The sequence below is a fragment of the Marmota flaviventris genome, chromosome 18, assembly GCF_047511675.1.
Source record: "Marmota flaviventris isolate mMarFla1 chromosome 18, mMarFla1.hap1, whole genome shotgun sequence".
NCBI classification, from domain to species: Eukaryota; Metazoa; Chordata; class Mammalia; order Rodentia; family Sciuridae; genus Marmota; species Marmota flaviventris.
In genome coordinates, this window is record NC_092515.1 from 6,042,013 (window position 1) to 6,060,895 (window position 18,883).

General features: G+C 48.1%; 1 protein-coding gene across 4 annotated transcripts in view; it reads left to right on the plus strand.

Annotated features, from left to right (window-relative positions):
• Positions 1-13,519, plus strand: part of Vrk3 (VRK serine/threonine kinase 3) — a 36,394-nt gene extending 22,875 nt beyond the window's left edge. For 3 of the 4 annotated variants that reach the window (XM_027920458.2, XM_027920457.3, XM_027920459.2), the window contains exons 13-15: positions 5,649-5,707; positions 10,059-10,218; positions 13,151-13,519. In XM_027920458.2, coding sequence (XP_027776259.1) covers positions 5,649-5,707; positions 10,059-10,207 — 208 coding nt within the window. In that variant the 3' untranslated portion in view covers positions 10,208-10,218; positions 13,151-13,519. The other variant, XM_071604559.1, reaches the window with a different exon arrangement.
• Positions 13,520-18,883: the final 5,364 nt, after the last annotated feature.

Sequence of the window (18,883 nt, forward strand, 5' to 3'; positions counted from 1 at the left end):
GAGTCTGAGCAGGTGGGCCCAGGCCCTGGCTCAGCATCCAGCACCAGCCACCCAGTGTCCATGCCACCAGCATCAATGCCTCCCTCTCCTCTGCTTACAAAACCTCAGGTCTTGCCAGGTCTTACTTCAGACATTCAGCACCAAGGACAGGAGAAATGTTGGGCTTGGGGGAAGTGTTATGTGCAGCGGGACCCAGGGGAAGAGCTGCCCTGGGGGGTGTAGGGTCAGCACCAAGGGCAGCAGGAAGGTGGACTGGGAAGACTGCTGCAGTGTGTGGCTCAGTACCAAGGACGATGGGGACCTGGCTACAGGGAAGCCCTGAGGTCCCAAGATTGAATTCGGGATCTGGTGTAGACTGGGAGGGTGACCCTTGCCAAGGAGGCATCCAACAGGCTGCCTGGGAGGCAGCTGCTGTGCCCGTCTGAAGTGCAGGAGGGAAGTCAAAGTGGAAATACAGACCTGGGGCTCTTGGGAAATGTCTGCCAGAGCCCCAGCAGAAGATGGGGTTATCTGGGAAAGCCCCCTCGGCAGGAAGAGGACAAGCTCTCCAGTGAGCACACGGTGGCAGTTTCTGGTTCTTACACACCGCGTCCCTGGTGTGTGTCAAGCCTCACTCTCATTTTACTTTACCCCTCTTACATTTCCTGTCTCCTTTCTCTCAACTGTGGGTAGCCATTCGGACACACTTGATGTATGTTCTGTTGATGTGTTTACTTAGATGTATTTGGATCCTTAAAATTGCACGGTGGCCCTGCTGTGTGATCTGCGTGAGTGGTGCTCTGCTCTGAATTACATCTGTTTCTGACTCCTCTCACGGAGGTCTCAGCTTCCCATCATTGCACCTCACTGAGTTCTCTATTTCTGACTCCTACTTCTTTATGTAGATGTGTCTGTGTCCTTGAATGATACAGGGTTGTCCTGTGTGTTTCATGTGTGTAAATGATAATATGGTAGCCTCCTCTTATCCTCTTTCCAGCGGGTGCCTACAACAGCAGATGGTACCAGGTGCTATACATTCTGTACAATATATATGTGCATTGCCTATGATAAAGTCTAATTGATTAATTGTCATTTGGAATTAATAACTTGTAACAAGTTGTAACAATACTGTAATAAAACTTCCACGGTTGTGGCATGCCCCCTGCTGGATATCTTATTGGTCTTAATCTGTCTTTCTTCTTATAGACCACAAATTAAACCACAGAAGGCAAAACTACCGATAAGGGGGAACTGCTGTACGTTCTCAGTCCCTCTCTTTCCTGCTTTCTGTCACTCAGTGTTGTTTTTAAACTTTAGCTATGCTGCCACTTCACTACTTCTGAATTCTTCTAAGCTGGTTTGCCTGTCCCTGACACTATGTGAAGTTGCTGGATGTGTTTGCTTGGCATAAATGGTACGAAACCCTGAATTTCATCCTCCTCCAGGGTCTGTTCCTGCTTCCCACTATATCATGTCTCCTCCTTGCACATGCTCGGTACTTGGCCTGCTCACAACTGTGACCTAGGCATGGTTGACATTTATCACATACTTGTCTGTGCTGGGCCTGGCACTCAGCTCTTCCTTCAGAACAACACTCCAGGTCATCACAAGGCGATTTTGTAAAAACCCTTGGACTCAAATACAAGCCATTCAGCTCCAGAGATGGCCCCTCTCACCTCAGTGTCATTTCCCAAGTGTGGGATGCTTGAGTGGATTGCGGGTGTCTGGGCACAGCCTTCCCTCACTCAGCAGATAGCAGACACCTCTGCTGTGCCAGCCTCTGCTCCAGGCCCTGGAGATACTGAGGAAAGACAAAAGTCCTGCCCTCAGGAAGCTCACATCTTACTGTGGGAACAGACAGTAAAGAGCTGAGGGGCAAAGCTTACGACATGTCAGGGGTCAGACTCCTGAGTGTCCGTCAGCAAAACAGGGTGTGACTGAATGTCCAGGGTGGGTTTCAGCAATGGTAACAAGTGAATCACTCCTAAGGGCCAGTGAGGCTTTAAATAGTGGCAAGAAGGACGTCTCACTTTGGCACTTGCCCCAAACATCTCTGTAGAAAGGGGTGGGCCTTCAGCTCCAAGTTACCAGGCACCTCTGTTTTGGAAGCCACTGGAGCAAGAGTCGATTGCCCTGTTTTGCAACTTACTTTTATATTTGGTTTCTAGTCCCCGCAGATGGCACTGGTTTTCTACCCAAGGCAGTGAGACATGTTCCTTTGAAATGAAGCCAGTGAAACCATGAGTCACGGGATTTGTAGCACAGAGTGGACGTGTGTGCCTGGAGCTTGCGAAGCACCCTGTGCCAGCTTCTGATGCCTGGTTTAAGGACCTGGCTGAGCTACGCTCACAGGGCACCTCAGAGCAGCGTAAGCACCGTTGACAACTGCCTCCCCTCCAAGGTGGTGGAGAACCCCGTCCCCTCCAGCATGTGCACACCTTCCTCATCAGAGCGTGCATTGTGGGTGTGCAAGAAATAGTAGTGGAGTGAATGACTAACATGTGACTGTGTGAGCCAGCCCCGCTTCAGTGTGGACGCAGGTCAGACTGACCTGGCAGCCGCAGTCCAGTAGGGGCGGGCTGGGGGTGACAGGGACTGGGAGGAAGCACACAGCAGGACGCAGAGGAAGCAGGCGCTGCCCCCAGGCAGGATTTTTAGGTGGACAGAGCAGCATGTATTTGAATTCCTTCCAGTTACTTGGTTACTCGTTCATCAGTCCCTGTTTCCTGGGGTATCCATGTGCCAGGACACCCCCAATCTGCTTGGGATAAGCCTTTCACACTTGGGAAATGGCACTGAGGTGAGAGGGGTCATCTCTGGAGCTGAATGGCTTGTATTTGAGTCCAGGTGCCTTTACTTAGTCACCTTTGATGACCTGAAGTGTTGTTCTGAGGGAAGAGCTGAGTGCCAGGCCCAGCACTGACAAGTATGTGATCAACGTTATGAAGTGGATCAGGGTGCCTCCAGCTCCCTTCCTGCCATTGGGGAAACCACACCGAGACACTTGTGGGTTGAATCCTCTCCTCCCTCCACATCCCCTGACTCCTGAGGACACTCATGTCACTATTTTCACAACCCCTCCCACATTCTCCCTTACCAGACTGTTTTATTTTTGTTATTTTTTGTGGTGCTGGGTTTGATTCCCAGGGCCTCGGTCACGCTAGGTAAGCATTGTACCACTGAGCTACATCTCCAGCCCTACAGAGACTTGAGGTGGATGTGATATGCTTTACAGAAAAGGTTTGCCCTCCCCAACAGATATAGAGCACATAAAATAGGTCATAGCAGTCACTTTAATGTCCATGGTATCAACATGGGAAACTACTCCCCGAGCCCCGGCTGCTGTCCAGGACCACAGAGGGCATCAGTTCAGAACAGGGCCCATCTTGATGCTGTCCAAAAGCCCCGCCCACTCCCAGCTCAGCTTCTTGGTGACTGGGTGCTGTAACCTAAAGGACCACTAGGGGACCATGTTGCAACTTACACATTTTTCTGACCTCTATGACGTTTTACCTCTGTGGCCTTTTTCCAATTGTTAACAGATATGTATTCATTTTTAAAATACATGAGGGAGGGGCTGGGGTTGTGGCTCAGCAGTAGAGTGCTCACCTCACACGTGCGGGGTCCTGGGTTTGATCCTCAGCACCACATAAAAATAAATAAACAAAATAGAGGTATTGTGTCCAACTACAACTAAAAAATAAAAATAAAAAAAATACATGAGGGAATGAACTAATGAAAAAGGGTATAGACTTAGATTTCCACAGGCTGTGCAAGGCCCTTGCTGGACATCAGATTGGTCCCTATTCCTAGATGATCATGGAGTTCCATAGAAGCAGACAGTGGCTTACTCCCCTGCAATTGGCACGTCTGTTTTGTGCCATAGCTTGCTCGTTCACTTCTTTATCCATTCACTGTGTCCTGAGGCTGCTAGGATGGGGTACCCACCCTTCCCATATGGTGTATGGATGGCTGCCATAGGTGGCAGTGACCGACGCATGGTACTCAGGCTTCTAGAGGGGATTGAGTTCCTCTGTCTGGAAGAATCAAGGAAGGCTTCCCAGGAGACTAAGCTCTTGAGCTGCATCCTGAAGGGAGAAGAGCCACCTCCTACTTGGCGCTTGGGGTTAGGGTTGAGAAAGGCCATCCCTGGTAGCAGAGGCCAAAGTCGTGTGTGGCTGCATGCCCTAGTAAGGACCAGGGTTAATTCAGTGCAGCTGCAGCATAAATGAGAGGAAGGAGAAGAGAAACGAAGCCAGAGGTGCCTCTGGGTGGCTTCATGTGCCTGGTCTTTACCCACTGGGCACTGGGGAGCCGCAGGAGAGCTGTGAGCAGGGAGGGGCAGGGTTGGTTCTGGTCATAGAAAGACCCTGGGCTCCTGTTGGGGATCCCTGGAACCCAGGGAGGAGGCCTGAGCTGGGCCCAGAGCTGTTGGACAGATGAGAAGGGGGCAGAGAAAACTGGAAAGCAGAAGTTTGGGGCTTGAGGACTGCTGGGCAGGGGTCAGCAAAGACAGGGACAGTGCCCAGTGACTGGGTGGATGTTGGGGAAGCAATCTGGCACTCTGAGCCAGCGAAGAAATACTGAGGCTGGTGCTTTGAGGAGAGGGCAAAGGCACACTGGATGAATTTCCATTTTTTCCTCAGTGATCAGGAAGGGTCAAGTATGTGTTTGTGTGTGTATGAACACATGTATTTATGCTGTGTGTGTGTGTGTGTGTGTGTGTGCAGTCTGTCCTCATTTATCCAAAGATTCTATATTTGTGAATTCCCCACTCATTAAAGGTATTTGTAATCATAAAACCAATTCTTTTTTGGCATGTATATATAAGTTGTCAATGGACCTTTATTTAATTTGTTTATTTATAAGTGGTGCTCAAAATCGAACCCAGTGCCTCATACATGCCAGGGAAGCACTCTATCACTGAGCCACACCCCCAGCCCACAAAATAAATTCTTACGGTGCTTTTGTGGTCATCTGTGGTCACACGCAGAGTGGAGAAAAACTTGTCACCCAACACACACATTCTCCACTGAGAATGAAACCAGGCAACATTCTGCCTCCTGTTTTCGGCTCTTATACTACATAATTGTCCTTTTTTTAATATTTATTTTTTAGTTGTAGATGGACATAATACCTTTATTTTTATGTGGTGCTGAGGATCGAACCCAGGGCCTTACAAGTGCTTTACCACTGAGCCACAACCTCAGCCCCATAAAAAATTCTTTGTACTGTCTATTGCATGATATGTTTTTCTGCTGATTTCTCTGTCTAAAACAGTCATGAGTTAGAGTGCCAATGACCATAGTTCAGTGTTAATCACGCAGCACATAGTTGTCAAGCAAGGTGTCTTCCAGCAGCAGCACATGTAAAGCCAAGTCAGTGGCAGAGTGTGTGCTCAGCATACACAAGACCCTGGGTTCCATCCCCAGCACCAAAACAAACACAGCAAGCACCAAGGTTATGTGTTCATTGGTTGATGGAAATGTGACCAGAGGCCCTTGGGAACTAGGACCCATGGCTCATATTCACTAACTCAGCTTTCACGGTGACTCTCCAGAACACAACCACCATAAGTAACAGGAATCAACTGTGTGTATTGAACTTCACTTTGCAAAGTTGTTCTCCTTTTTCTAAAAGACCGTTTACATGTGCTTCCATCCCTGCAGGTATCTTGACCACCCAGAGCTCCTCATGGGACTGCAGCATTCCTGGATCAAGCCCTCAGGTATGTCCTGAAGTGGGAAGGACCAGGCAGGCCCCTGACAGGACCAGGCAGGCCCCAGACAGGACCAGGCAGCTTGGGTCCATCTCAAATTGGGCTCTTTTTATACCCCATTAACTCCTTGGTTTTCTTTCTTTGAGTTTCCCAAATCTCACATGTAGTATATGTCCGTTGTAGAAAAACAAAATTCTTCAAAACAACTCATGTCTCTGAACAATAACCAAAAAAAGAAGAGAAAATTGCATAGAAATAATTTTTAATGGAATGATATTATATATATTGGTCTCCAGCTGGGATTTTCTTTTTTCTTTTTTTCCATTTGGGATGAATATATCCTTGAGATTTCCTGTGTTAGTACTAGCAGAATGTTGTCAATATTTTTTGTTGTAATAAAATACACATAAATCATATCTTTAAAAAAATGTGATTATATGCTGGGCATGGTGGCAAATACTTGTAATCCCAGTGCCTCAGGAGGCTGAGGCAGGAGCATTGCAAGTTTAAAGCCAGCCTCAGCAACTTAGCAAGGCCTTAAACAACTTAGCAAGACCCTGTCTCACAAAAAAAAAAAAAAAAAAAAAAAAAGGACAGGCAATTTAGCTCAGAGATACAGCACCCTGGGTTCAATCTCCAGTATCAAAAAAAAAAAGGCTGGGGATATAGTTCAGTTGGTAGAGTATTTGCCTTGCATGCACAAGACCCCGGGTTCAATCCCCAGCACCAAAAAAAAAAAAAGAAAAAGAAAGAAAGAAAAAGTTTGAAAGTTTCTATCCCTTTCTAGGCCCTTTCCCAGTCTTACAGTTAAAAGCAAGTCCTGTTTGGGCATAGTGACATATACCTATAATCCCAGCAACTTGGAAGGCTGAAGCAGGAGGATTGCAAGTTCAATTCTGCAATTTAGCAAGGCCCTAAGCAATATAGTGAGACCCTGTCTCAAAATGCAAAATAAAAAAGGGCTGCGGACGGACTGGGTTGTGGCTCAGTAGTAGAGCACTCGCCTAGCAAGTGTGAGGCCCTGGGTTTGAACCTCAGCACCACATAAAAATAAATAAATAAAATAAAAGGTATTGTATCCAACTACAACTAAAAAATAAATACTTTTAAAAAAAATATTTTTAAAAACAGGGGGCTGGGGATGTAGCTCAGTGGTAAAGCACCTTGGGTTCAATCCCAGTACCAAAATCAAAAACAAAAAAATGCAAGCCCTAGGGCTGGGAGCTAGCTCAGTGGTAGAGCCCTTGCCTCTCGTGGGAGGCCGGAGTTCCATCCCCAGCACTGCAAAACAAAAACAAAACCCCCAATCTCTGTTACTGTCAGTAGTATGGTGAATTGTGTTCCAGACACCTATTGCTTTGTGACAAACCACCCCCAACAAGCCCTATTTCATGTGTTAGGATGCTTCAGGACAGCAGTTAGGGCTGGGTTCATCTGCAAAGTTCTGCTGGTCTTACCAGGGGACATTCTTGTAGCACAGCATGTGGCAGTTCCATAGGCTGGATGGTTCAAGGGGCTCCTGACTCTTCCATGTGGCATTGTCACTGGCAGGTTGGGGAGGACTCAGTGGGGCTGGTTCCCCATCTCCCACATGGGATCACGCACCTTCTAGTGGAGACTGTGGTCTTGGTGCAGCTTCCAAAGAGGGTGAGAGCCAGCGCCACAGAGCATGGAAGGCCCAGAACATCACCTCTGTCACATTCTCTGGACCAAAATAAGGGACAAGACTAGTGCAAACTCAAGAGGTGGGGAAATGGTCTCCACCAGGTGATAGGAGGCCTCCTCCACTTATTGCACCTGCCAGTTTAGAAGGGATTGGTCAAGTTTCTCAACTTGCTCAGAGTGGTACTAAGGTACTAAGGTACCTTCAATGGGAAGATAAAGATGGTAATGCAGGACTCTTTAAACCCTATGTCCTGGATACATTGCCAGTATATCTGTGGGGTCAAGATTCTAAGTAGCCTCAATGTATTATTAATAACTCCAAATTCCATGGTGTCACCTTGGATACTTAATCAAGAATTTATTTCTCCTGGAGAATTGAAGAGAATCAACAAGAAGGGTATTTACCTATGACTCAGTCTTCTCAGTGAAGACAACTTAATTCACCCAATCAAAATTTTTGATAGGGTCACTAACTTTATCCCCGTCCCAAAAAACAACAGAAAGAATAACTGGCTTATAGAAGAGCTAATTTGAGCTTGTCATGGCCCTTAACAGGGGAGAAACTTCAAGTAGCCAAATATTTTAGTCCAAAAACTACTTCAAGCTGGCCATTAGGACCTACATTTAGTCCCTGTTCAGGTGCCAACTGTCACCCACATCCCATGCAGGCGATAGCTTCAGGGTCACTCCACATGTTGGGCTGGCAATGAAAAGACCACACAAACAAAATACCTTTTTCAGGGATCAGGTATGGCTCTGCAGCTCTGCAACCTGAGGGGTCAGCTCCTGCTCTAGAGGGCAAGAGGAGCAAGGGAGGCAAGAGGCAAGAGAGGAGCACACCCCGATCCCCTGTTTTTATTAGGGGAAAGACATTCGATAGAGTATTCCACCCAAATAAGGCAAGGGATTGTGTTACAACAAGCAGGGGGTGTAGCCCAGTCCCATTGAGTGACACCCAATCCCAGAACTGCACTTCCTTGCCCAGCAAAGGTAAGGCCCACTTACTCTGCACTGTGCTATGCCAGTTCCTCACCCGCATTACTCAAGGCTAAGGGGGCATGCTCAGTTCCTGTTCAGGGCATCCCCAACAAAGAGGGGCAGCCAGGTGTCCTAGCAGGCAGCCCTTCCTCAGGGGATGGTGGCACAGCTGTGACCAAGGCTCTGCAGACCATCTCCACAATCGACAGCCAGTTCTTTTCCTACCTGCATCCCAAACACAAATAATACACACAGGTTATTTTGCAAGGCCTGTGTTTTTACCAAATGATTTTTGGTTTTATAAACAAAACTGGGCTCACGTAATACATCTTCTTCTGCATGTGCATTTCCCCCGGGCCTCTTCTCCCATGTCCTTGCCCCTAGGTCCATTGCTGCTTCTGTCCACTCAGCTTTGCTGTGTTGATTCGGTTACACCATGATTTGTAAAGCCAGTCCTATTATTGCACATCTAAGCTGTCTGTGCTGGGTTCTGGCAGTGTTGGTAGTTGTCATTTGCAATGCCCTTTCTGACGAGCTTCTGTGTTGCTAAGGTGGAGGCAGAAACAGACGGAGAATCTGTCCCCTCTGGCTGTGTAAGGGCTGTGTTTAATTTTTTTAAATCCCCAGGCTCATATCATGACCAAGCTTCTCAAGCTGCACTTCCGTCCAGTTCACCCTCCATAGAAGGTGAGCCTGTGGTTAGTGAATTGCCACTGGGAGATTTTATACAATCAACCAGAAGGCGGGGCTGGGGCAGGATCACCTGAGACAGGGTCATCCTTCAGGAGTTGGGCGCACCAGCCTGAGGACCTCCAACAGAAAAATGTGCCCTCTCTGAGCTTCAGCTTCCCAGTGTGTAAAATGGAGCCAACAGAGCACCCACCTCTAGGTGGCTAGGCATAGTCAATGCAGAGCCCTCTACACAGAACTGTACTCCAGCAGCTGCCTCAGCCCCTCATTAGTGCAGTGTAGATCCTGGCTAGAGGAAGACACTGCCAAGTAGGGACTGTTGTCACCACTGTTACTACCATCTTAATGCTAATTTTTTTTTAAAGTACAATCCTGGTTTTGTGCTTCTTTCTGGGGAAATAAAGAGAGAGCCTTTCTCTTTTAAAGTAGGTGTTAATAAATCATGTTGCTTGTGCTGCCAGTGAATTAAGAATTGCTTTGCATTTGTACATGGTTGAAAAACGGAAAGAAGAGCATTTCATGGCCCTACAGTTCAAGCTGCAGCAACCATGAATGCAGCTAGCCGTGCTCATGTTTCCTTTAGGTCTGTGGCTGTTCTTGGGCCACAGCAGAGTCACAGACCAAAACATTCACTGTCTGGCATTTTGCAGGAAGAGTTGCCCCCAGTTTAGAAATATGCACTAAATATTTGTATCAGGTAAAATGGCATTGTTAGCAAGGATTCTCTTTAAAACAAAACAGAATGGAGAAGGGGTTGGGGGTTTTGGTGACATGAGGCTGGTTGATAGGTACTAGAGTGGCCATGGTGTCCTCTGCTGGTGCCTGCCTTGGCCATTATTTCTGCACTGAAAAAATGTAAGTGCCTCTGGCAGTGCCAGAACAAAGGAAGGATGAACAGATGGGCATATCGGTGACATCCCAGGGACCCTGTGGTATCCCTGCTCTTCTGCCTCTGGGCACAGCCACAGGCCCTGGGTTGGGGACGCCTCTCAGGCCTCTCCTGTGCTGGGGGGTGTTTTGACCACAGAGACCCTGAAGGAATACCTGAAGGTGGTGATGGCCCTCAAGTACGAGGAGAAGCCGCCCTATGCTGTGCTGAGGAACAATCTAGAAGCCCTACTGCAGGATCTGCAGGTGTCACCATACGACCCCTTGGACCTCCAGGTGGTGCCCTAGGTGGAATCCATGTAAGGAGAACTTGGCATCTTCACCTTCTCCCCCTTCCCTTCTCCCTGCTCCTTCCCAGGCCTGCCCAGGGCTGTGAAGGATAACTCCAGATGCAGCCCAGGTTTCCGCCAGGGCCAGCCCTCCCGCAGATGCTGGATTTCCATGGGCTCTCAAATTTCCAATCCCCAGGAAAGAGGAAGGGCAAGTAGCTAAAACCTAACTGAGCTTGGCTCTAAGAAAAGGGTGGAGTGAGCTGAGTGCAGTGGTGCATGCCTATAATTTCAGTGGCTCTGGAGGCTGAGATGGGAAGTTTACCAGTTCAAAGCCAGCCTTGGCAACTTAGGCCCTGAGCATCTCAGCAAGACTCTGTCTCTAAATCAAATACAAAAAAGGCACTCAGTGGTTGAGTGCCCCAGGGTTGCATCCCTGTGTCACAAAAGAAAAGAAAAGGAAAAGGTAGATTGTTTGGTGGTAGAAGATTCTTGGGGGTGGGGGGGCGGCGGCTTCAGGCATGACTGGATTCAGGGGCCTCCAAAATACTGGCCCTTTGGCCTCCATGCAACCCTCTTCCTATGCCCTTTCACCAGGACTCTGCTTTCCTGTGGGCTGGCTGGCCTCGTCCCCACCATGCACAAAACATCCACTGCCCCTGTGCCCTGTGCCCTGCCTCGCTCCCTTCTCATCGTCTCTCCTCATCAACACAGTGTGTCCACGGCCTTCGTAGCAGCACAGCGCTGTCAGCTGTCTGTAGTGGAGGGTTCTCTATCCACAGACTTAACCAACTGTAGATCAAACGGACTTGAAAAAATTACATCTTCGCTGGGCATCACAGACTTTTTTGTCATTATTCCCTAAACAGTACAGAATGACAACTATTTACATAGCATTTGCATTACATGAGATATTGTTAGGACAGATGTGACTTAAAGTGGACCGGAGGATGAACATAGGTTATCTGCAAACACTGTTCCATTTCCTGTAAGGGACTTGAACATCCTGGGATTTTGATATCCTCAGGGGTCCTGGATCCAATCCCTGGAGGATGCTGAGGGACAGCTATATCCCATTGTGTAGATGAAGGATGTGCTTTTTAACCAGTCGTTGGACATTTGCTCAGTGTCCCAACTTTTTAATGTTGCCTCAAACAGCTGTATGCCTAGTTCTGTGCCTGGGGTGTGTGTATTGGCAGGTGGAATTGTCCTTCCCATAGTGATAATGAGATTGCTGTCCATCGGGGCTATGCCAGTGTAAACTCCCACTATACCATGTGAGACTGCGAGGGCGTTTTTAGAAGGCTAAAAACTCAGTTTACACACTACTGATTGTGGAAGAGCACAGGATGTGTCCTAAGGAGGAGCTTCCCCAAGCCTTTCCTCTCTCATGGAGCTAGCGTTTCTGTCATTGTGGTTTGCTGAAATCGAAGCTCAGGTCATGTCTGACTCAGGTCCCTGCCCCAGGGGTGGAGGTGGGCATTGGCAGTGTCTGGAGACATTTTTGGCTGTCACAACAGGGAATAGTCCAACTGGCGTCTAGTGTAGAGGCCTGGGACACTGCTCAGCGTCCTCAGTGCATGGCACCCTCCCCTAGCCCACCCACCACCACCCAAAGACCTGTCTAGATGTCACTGATGTGGTGAAAAAGCTTGGTCCAGGCCCATCCTGGACAGCACCTCCCTGGGTAGCACTGTCTCCTTTGACAGTCATCTTCTGGTGGCACTTGGATTGCAATTGCTTGGTCTTTCCTGCACTTTTCCTGACATCCAAAGTTGCAGATATGAGATGACACTTGATCAGAGCACACAGCACCTGCACACAGGGCACCCAAAGTGCCAGTTTGGGGAAGTCACTTTCTGTATTAGAGTAGCAGGCTCTGTCAGCCCCGGATACCCTGCAGAAGCCAGGACCTTCTCCACTACACATGCTCCTTCCCCAGCCAGCAGACAGCTCCTCCTTCTGTCCAGTGTCCAAGCCAGAGACCTTAGGGTCCACCTGACACCCCTGGCTCCCTCACCCTCTCCCTCCGGCAGTTGCCAAGTCTGGTCTAGATGGCTTTGCCTGGTCTGCTGTCCCAGAGGTGGCTTGACTATATGGTCACTTGTCTTAGTCACCTGTTAGCAGTGAGCTCTATGATGATGGGGTCACATGTGCCTCTGTCATCTGTTTCCCAGACCTGGCTCAAGACAGAAGCTCCAACTATATTTATCAGTTGAGGAATTTGCTTGAGGTGGGTATCTAAATGGACCACACTGACGAGCTCGGAGGAGACCTGAAATATGGGTCAGGGGGCCTGAGCCTACTTATGGTATGGAAAATCCAGCATATTCAACATGGACTGAGGCCACGAAAAATGCTATGAATTCACTATGAATGGAGATGATAAACCTTGAAACCTGATGGCTCCTTCAAGATCTTGGCCATTTCAGACCTGCTTGCTCCCTGGCAGCCACCCACTCAGCAACCCTTAATGAGGAGATGCTATTCAAGGAGTCCAGTCATCTTTGAGTAGCCAAAGATGCTTCCTGGTGGCCCCTCAACTTGCCTGCTTGGTTGAGCGCACCTCCCCGCCCTGTGGCCCCTAGTGTCATGTGTGCCACTACCCCACCTTACCTCATATTCCAGACCAGGCCAAGGACCGCTGCACCTGCCGTGTCCGTGGTCAGGAGACCTTCCCCTTCGTCTTCGCACAGCCATTGCCTCAGGTTCCTGGGGCCTCCATGGTCCCAGGAGGCACATCCTTCCTGCCCACCTCAGTCTTTTCATCTGCTTTCTCCCCAGTCCTTGTCCCAACTGGAGTGGTGTCCCCTGTCCTCCCAGTTATAAGCCCTCAAGCATCCTTGACCCTCTTGCTAATGTCTCTGTCCCCAGTTCCTAGTAGATACCTGCATGCAGTAGGGGCACACAGGGTGTTCCTTGAGTGAATAAGATACTAATACCCATTTTTATTGTTTTCCAGACCTTTCAACTTCTTGCAGTTCAAAATAGAAAAAAGAAATGAAGTGATGTGAATCAAAGCCTGCTGTTTAATCACAGATACGCTTCTAGGAAAATCCCCTGAATGTGCATCCCTGCCACTTCCTTAGACCTGGCGCATCAGTTCTGATTAATGTCAGGGAACATTAATTAACGTCAGAGTTCCCCTCCAGATAATGTGAAGCTCCCCCTCTCAACCATCTTGTCCCTTCAACATCGTCTCCCGCGGTCACTGGGATTGTGGATGAAGAAGACTCCAGCTCCCAGGCAGGTTGGGGCCCCTCAGTACTACCCTTATACCATTGGCACCACTAGAGTTTAGCAATAAATTGTTTTATTGGAACTTGGGAAATCCAGTGTCTGCAAAAGAAGTTCTTTTTGGAGACATTTAACTCTTTTACTTCCCATTCTTTACCCCCTCAGCCTTTCATCTAACCAGTCTTTCATTCATGTATTCAAACCTTTGTTGAGTGTGGTGGCACATGCCTGTGGTCCCAGCTACTCAGAAGTCTGAGGCAGGGGTATCACTTGAGCCCACGAGTTCAAGGCCAGCCTGCACAACATAGCCTGACTCCATGTCAAAAAAATATATATATGTATATATAAATATAGCAGCTCCCAATCCATCTGTTCGTGCTTTCATGCAGACACCCCATCCATCCATCAGTCTTCCACTTGTCCGTCCATCTGCCCTCCCACACTCCAAACCTTTCATCCATCCATCCTTCCACCCCACTTCATCTGCCTTTCCGTCCTTTCATTGTATGTGTGTTGGGGTGGGGGCGTATCTGGGGACCAGACCCAGGGTCTCATATATGTGAGGCAAATGCTCTACTCCTGAAATACAGCCAGGCCCCTTCCCTCAGTCTCATCAGTTGTCCATCTGTTATGGTTTGGATCTGGACTATCCCCCAAAGGCTCATGTGTTGAAGGCTTGGTTCCCTAAACAGCAATGTTCAGAGGTGGAAAATTTTAGAAAATGATTGGATCATGATGGCTTGACCTCATCATTCAGTTCATTAAGGATTCATAACTAAATGGATCTTTGGGGAGTGGTGGAAACTGTAGGAGATGGATCCTTGGAGGTGTGCACTTGGGGATTCTACCTAGGCCCTGGCCCCTTCCTCTGTGTGCTTTCCAGCCGCTCTGAGTAAGCAACTTGACTCTGCATGAGGTTCTACCTTGCTTCAGATCCAAAGCAATGGACCCAGCCAACCATGGATGAAACCATAACACAAAATAAATCTTTCCTCCCCCAAGTTGTTTTTCCTCAGCAACAAAAAGCTAACACATCATCCTCTCATTATCTATGCAGACTTTTTATACACATACCAAACCAGCCATTCTTCCACTTATCCATCCATATATTCACCCTTCCACCTACCCTTTCATCCATTCATCCATTCCTTGATTTGTGACTCTTTTCCATTCCCTTTCCCTGCCTCTTTTCCATATATTCTTTCTGCCCTATATATATATATATATATATATATATATATATTTTCAACCTTATTTTACTTATTTTTTATATGTGGTACTGAGAATTGAACCCAGTGCCTCATGCATGCTAAGCAACCTCACCCCCTGTTCTGCCTTTTAATCAACAAATAGTCATCAGGTATTTTGTGTTAGTTAGTTTTTCATTACTACAGCAAAGTACCAGAGGAAAAAATTTGCTTTTTGAAGAAAAGAGATTTAATTAACTCAAGCATAGGGGAATAGAGACAATTCACTTGCTGCTGTGGCCAGGACAGTGACTGAGCCTGTTCTCTCCCCCAGCTCCACCTCAGAATGGATCCTAGGCTTCAAGTTAATCAGACATTAGTGGTGGTTGTGGTGGTTTTTTTAAAACATAATTTTTACTGCAAGAGCCCTCTGAACCCACAGGAAATGGAGGCACACACTGCGTTTCAGGAGGACCTGGCAGGCAGTTGGGGTAGACAATGTCCCTCTGCCTTCTAGCAACCATTTCTCCCTGAAGACACAGTGCTCTCCCACTGTGGAGGCTGAGAAGAGCCCCTACCCAACCAAAAGATAGAAGGTCCTAATCCCTGAACAAATAAATATTATTTTCTTTGGGAAAAGAGGTTTTGCAGATGTGTTTTCAGATCCTGAGACGGGTGATTATCCTGGATTACACTGTTGGGCCCTAAATGCCATTATAAATGTCCTTATAAGAAAGAGGTAGAGGGAGATGAGAAAGAAGAAAAGCAACGTGAAGACAGGATGGAGAGAATTGAAGGAGCTGTCTGTACAGTTTCATGTGGCCTGGACATCCACTTTGAACATGCCTAAGCAAGGCTTAGCCACCCCCACGCAGTTTCTAATTCTCTGGCCGCTCCCATTTAACCCACATGGTCTGTCTAGACATCTGCCTCATGCAGCTTCCTCCTGGTGAGCACCTCCAGATGGGACAGCTACAGACAGCCTACCTGAGTGGCCCCCTGACACCCACGCCCATGTGGACCATGCAGATGCCACAGTGACCACCTCTCGGGCACTGCATGAACTCCTGGAACTCATGCGCATCTGCTTTAAAGCCACCCATTAAAACTCCCCTCTAGAAACCAGCTGGGAGAATGCCTGGACCCAAGTACAGGAGTTGGCCCACCGATTTGTCTCCCTCCCCACAGGTAATTACTGACTTTGTGTGTGGCCTCCAGGTATGCCCTGGCGTAATCTTTATTTCCAACCAGTAACTCTCCACATATTGGAGAACTCTCCGCCTTAAGATCCAAAATTGTAACACTGACTTCAAAAGATAGGGGCTGGAGGTATGCTTCAGTGGTAGAGCACATTGCTAAGCATGCATAGAACCAGTACCAAAAAACAAAAGGTATAGAGGGACACCGCCACAAGCCAAGAATTGCCAGAAGCCAACTGTTGCAGTAACTCACTCGCTGATCAGCATGAGAAAGAAAGAAGAAGCAGAGGAAGCCAAGCAGCAGAAGAAACAAAGCCCCTTTAATTGCATACAGCAGTCTTTTTATAGTATTGTGAACAAAGGAGGCAGCCTTCCAACAGCAATAAATCAGGTCTTTTAGCTAGTTAAACATAGCATACAGAAGTCTTACTTTCTAATCAGAAGTGACCCGCTTCTCAAGGCTAATCTACTCTTGGCCAGGAGCATGTTGAGCTCTGCTCTTTGTTAAGAACAGATAATAAAATTTTTCTTAGCGCCCTCCTAGCCCACTTGGCAGAACATCCCGTTTGTGAGCAAGTCCTCCCAAGGACAGCAGACACCTCGTTTTCAAGCATGTCCTCTGTTACCTTATCTAAACCTTGAAAGAACCTCTCGTTTGCGAGCAAGCCCCAACAAAGACAACAAAATATCTCGTACGCAAGCATGATTTGCTGTCATCTTATTTAGACTTTGACAGAATATCCCATTTGCAGGCAGACTCCATCAAGGGCAATAATAATTACGTTTTCAAGCTCATAATCACATCTGATTCTCTACACCAACAGAGGCTGGAAGATAAAGGGAAGGATTCTCCCCTGGAGTCTCAAGAGAAATGTGACCCTCTGACACTTTGATTTCAATCCAGCAATATTGGTTTTGGAACTCTGGATTCCAGAACTTTGAAATAATACATTACTATTGACTTAAGCCACTAAATGTGTCACATTTTCTTGCAGCAGTAACAGGAAATCAATACACTGCCCTCTCTGATTCTCAGCCATGTCAGAGATAGGCAAAGAAAACTGACATGTACTCTGTGGCTGGTGTGTGGCTCAGAGATGAACACAGGAGCTGATCAACCCCACATCTGAGGACACACTATCCGAGAACATTCTCCTGAGCTCCCACGGATACCCTCGTGTGGGCTGCTTGGGGGGGTCATCTCAAGGTTTCATCAAAGCACCTCAAATGGAGCCATCTTCAGTCAAGGAGACCCTGGTGAGCTCACTGAGCCCTGAATCCCGCCACGCCTGAAGCCAGACCCACCTGGGGTTGTCAGCCTCCAAGAACCAAGACACTGCCCACTTGATTAAAGAGGCTTCTCCATCCCTGGCAACCAAGAATCCCAGGTCACCCAGGGAATTCTTTTTTCTTCCCCTGCGCCTGTCTCAGGCTGAGCAGCCTGTCCTTGGCACTTGCTACTGCAGAGCAGGTTCTTTGCTGCAGAACAAGTCACCCTAAAAGGTCGGGTCTTGGCTTTGAAATATTTTTCTCTTGAAAAAAGCTTGCTCTTAAGGTGACTGCAGGTAGAATCCCTTCCACAGGAGACTTGAGCGGTGACCACAGACTCTCAGTGAGTTGCAATTTAGTGGAAAACATCACATTGATGATATGTGGCATCTCAATGCCACTCAATTTGTGGATTGAGATGCCACAAATACAGATTTTGGTGGCTGTTGGTGGGAGGTGTGGACGGTGCTGATTCCAAGTGGAAGCCCGGGGTGGACGGCCGGGGGAAGGTGCTGGCTGTGGGGCCACGTTGCACAACACGCCCTTCACACAGCTCCTGACGCCTTCCTGGGGCAGAGGAGGCTTGTCATGAAGTTGTTCTTACCGAGCCCTTATAATACAGACCAAGAGCTGGCTGCCCAGCCCGCACAGAGCATGCTGTGGCACCGGAAAAAGGAAAAGCTGCGTGTTGAGGGCCACTCATCAGGGACAGAGAGCAAAGGCTGGAATCTGTCTCTCCAGCCACTTGTAACTGAGGAGCTTCTAGGAAGGGGCAGGGAGCAGCTGCTTGTGCTCAGAGGGCAAGAGGGGGAGGTTTGGGGGTCCTCTTGCATAGAAACGACTGCTGCCCTTCCTCTTGACAGGTCACAGGATTCTTCTGGGGGCAGTTACCATGTTCAGCAGATTCTGAGTTTCTGATGTCTAAAGGTCATTGACCAGCGGAGTGGACTTCTGCCTATGCCCATTCTAGACGAATTGGTTTCAAATCAAATTTGGAGGCTTTTCCTGCAGAGCAGCTTAAGCACTTTGCTATGTAAAGAACTGTATGGCCTGACCCCACTTCCCTTATACTGTTAGAACTGAGCAGCTAAAGGATTTCTTTTAGTTCTTTTTACCTTTGAGTTTCTACCATGCTGTATTTTCAGTTCTCTTGCATTGAAAACCCCCAAGAGAGAATGCTGGTTTTATTTCCATGAAGCAAAGAACTCATCCTGTAGGCTGATGAAAAGCCTCTTAGTCCCCTCTCTGTTGATATAACAAAACTCCTGAGGCGGGGACTATGTAAAGCAAAAAGGTGTGTTGAGCTCACAGTTCTGGAATTTCAAAAGCGTGGCGTGTCTGGAAAGGACCCTGTGGCACATGGCACCACAGTGGCAGGAGTGTGGGAGAAACAGAGACCTTAGAGAGACTGGAAGCCAGAGAGGGGCCCAGCAGGGGTGTGGCTCAGGGGAAGGGCACCTGGCTGGCATATGGGAGGCCCTGGGTTTGATCCCCAGCACTACAAAAAGGTGGGGAGGGGAGTCAGGCTTGCTCTTCTTGGGAGGAGGATTAATCTCCTCTGAGGACATCACCCATGAGCTAATCCCCTTCAGCAAGGCCCCCCCACCTCAGCAGCACCACGCTGTGGACCAAGCTTCCTACATGGGAACCTGGGGACTCTGAAGTCTAGCTGAGCCATAGCCAAGAGTCTCCCAAAATGTTTGACTTCATTGCTTGCTTGCTTTTCTTCTTTCTTTCTTTTCTTCCTTTTCCCATCCTGTAGCAGGATGGGAAAGTTGGAATCACCAAGTGTCCTGTTGAAAA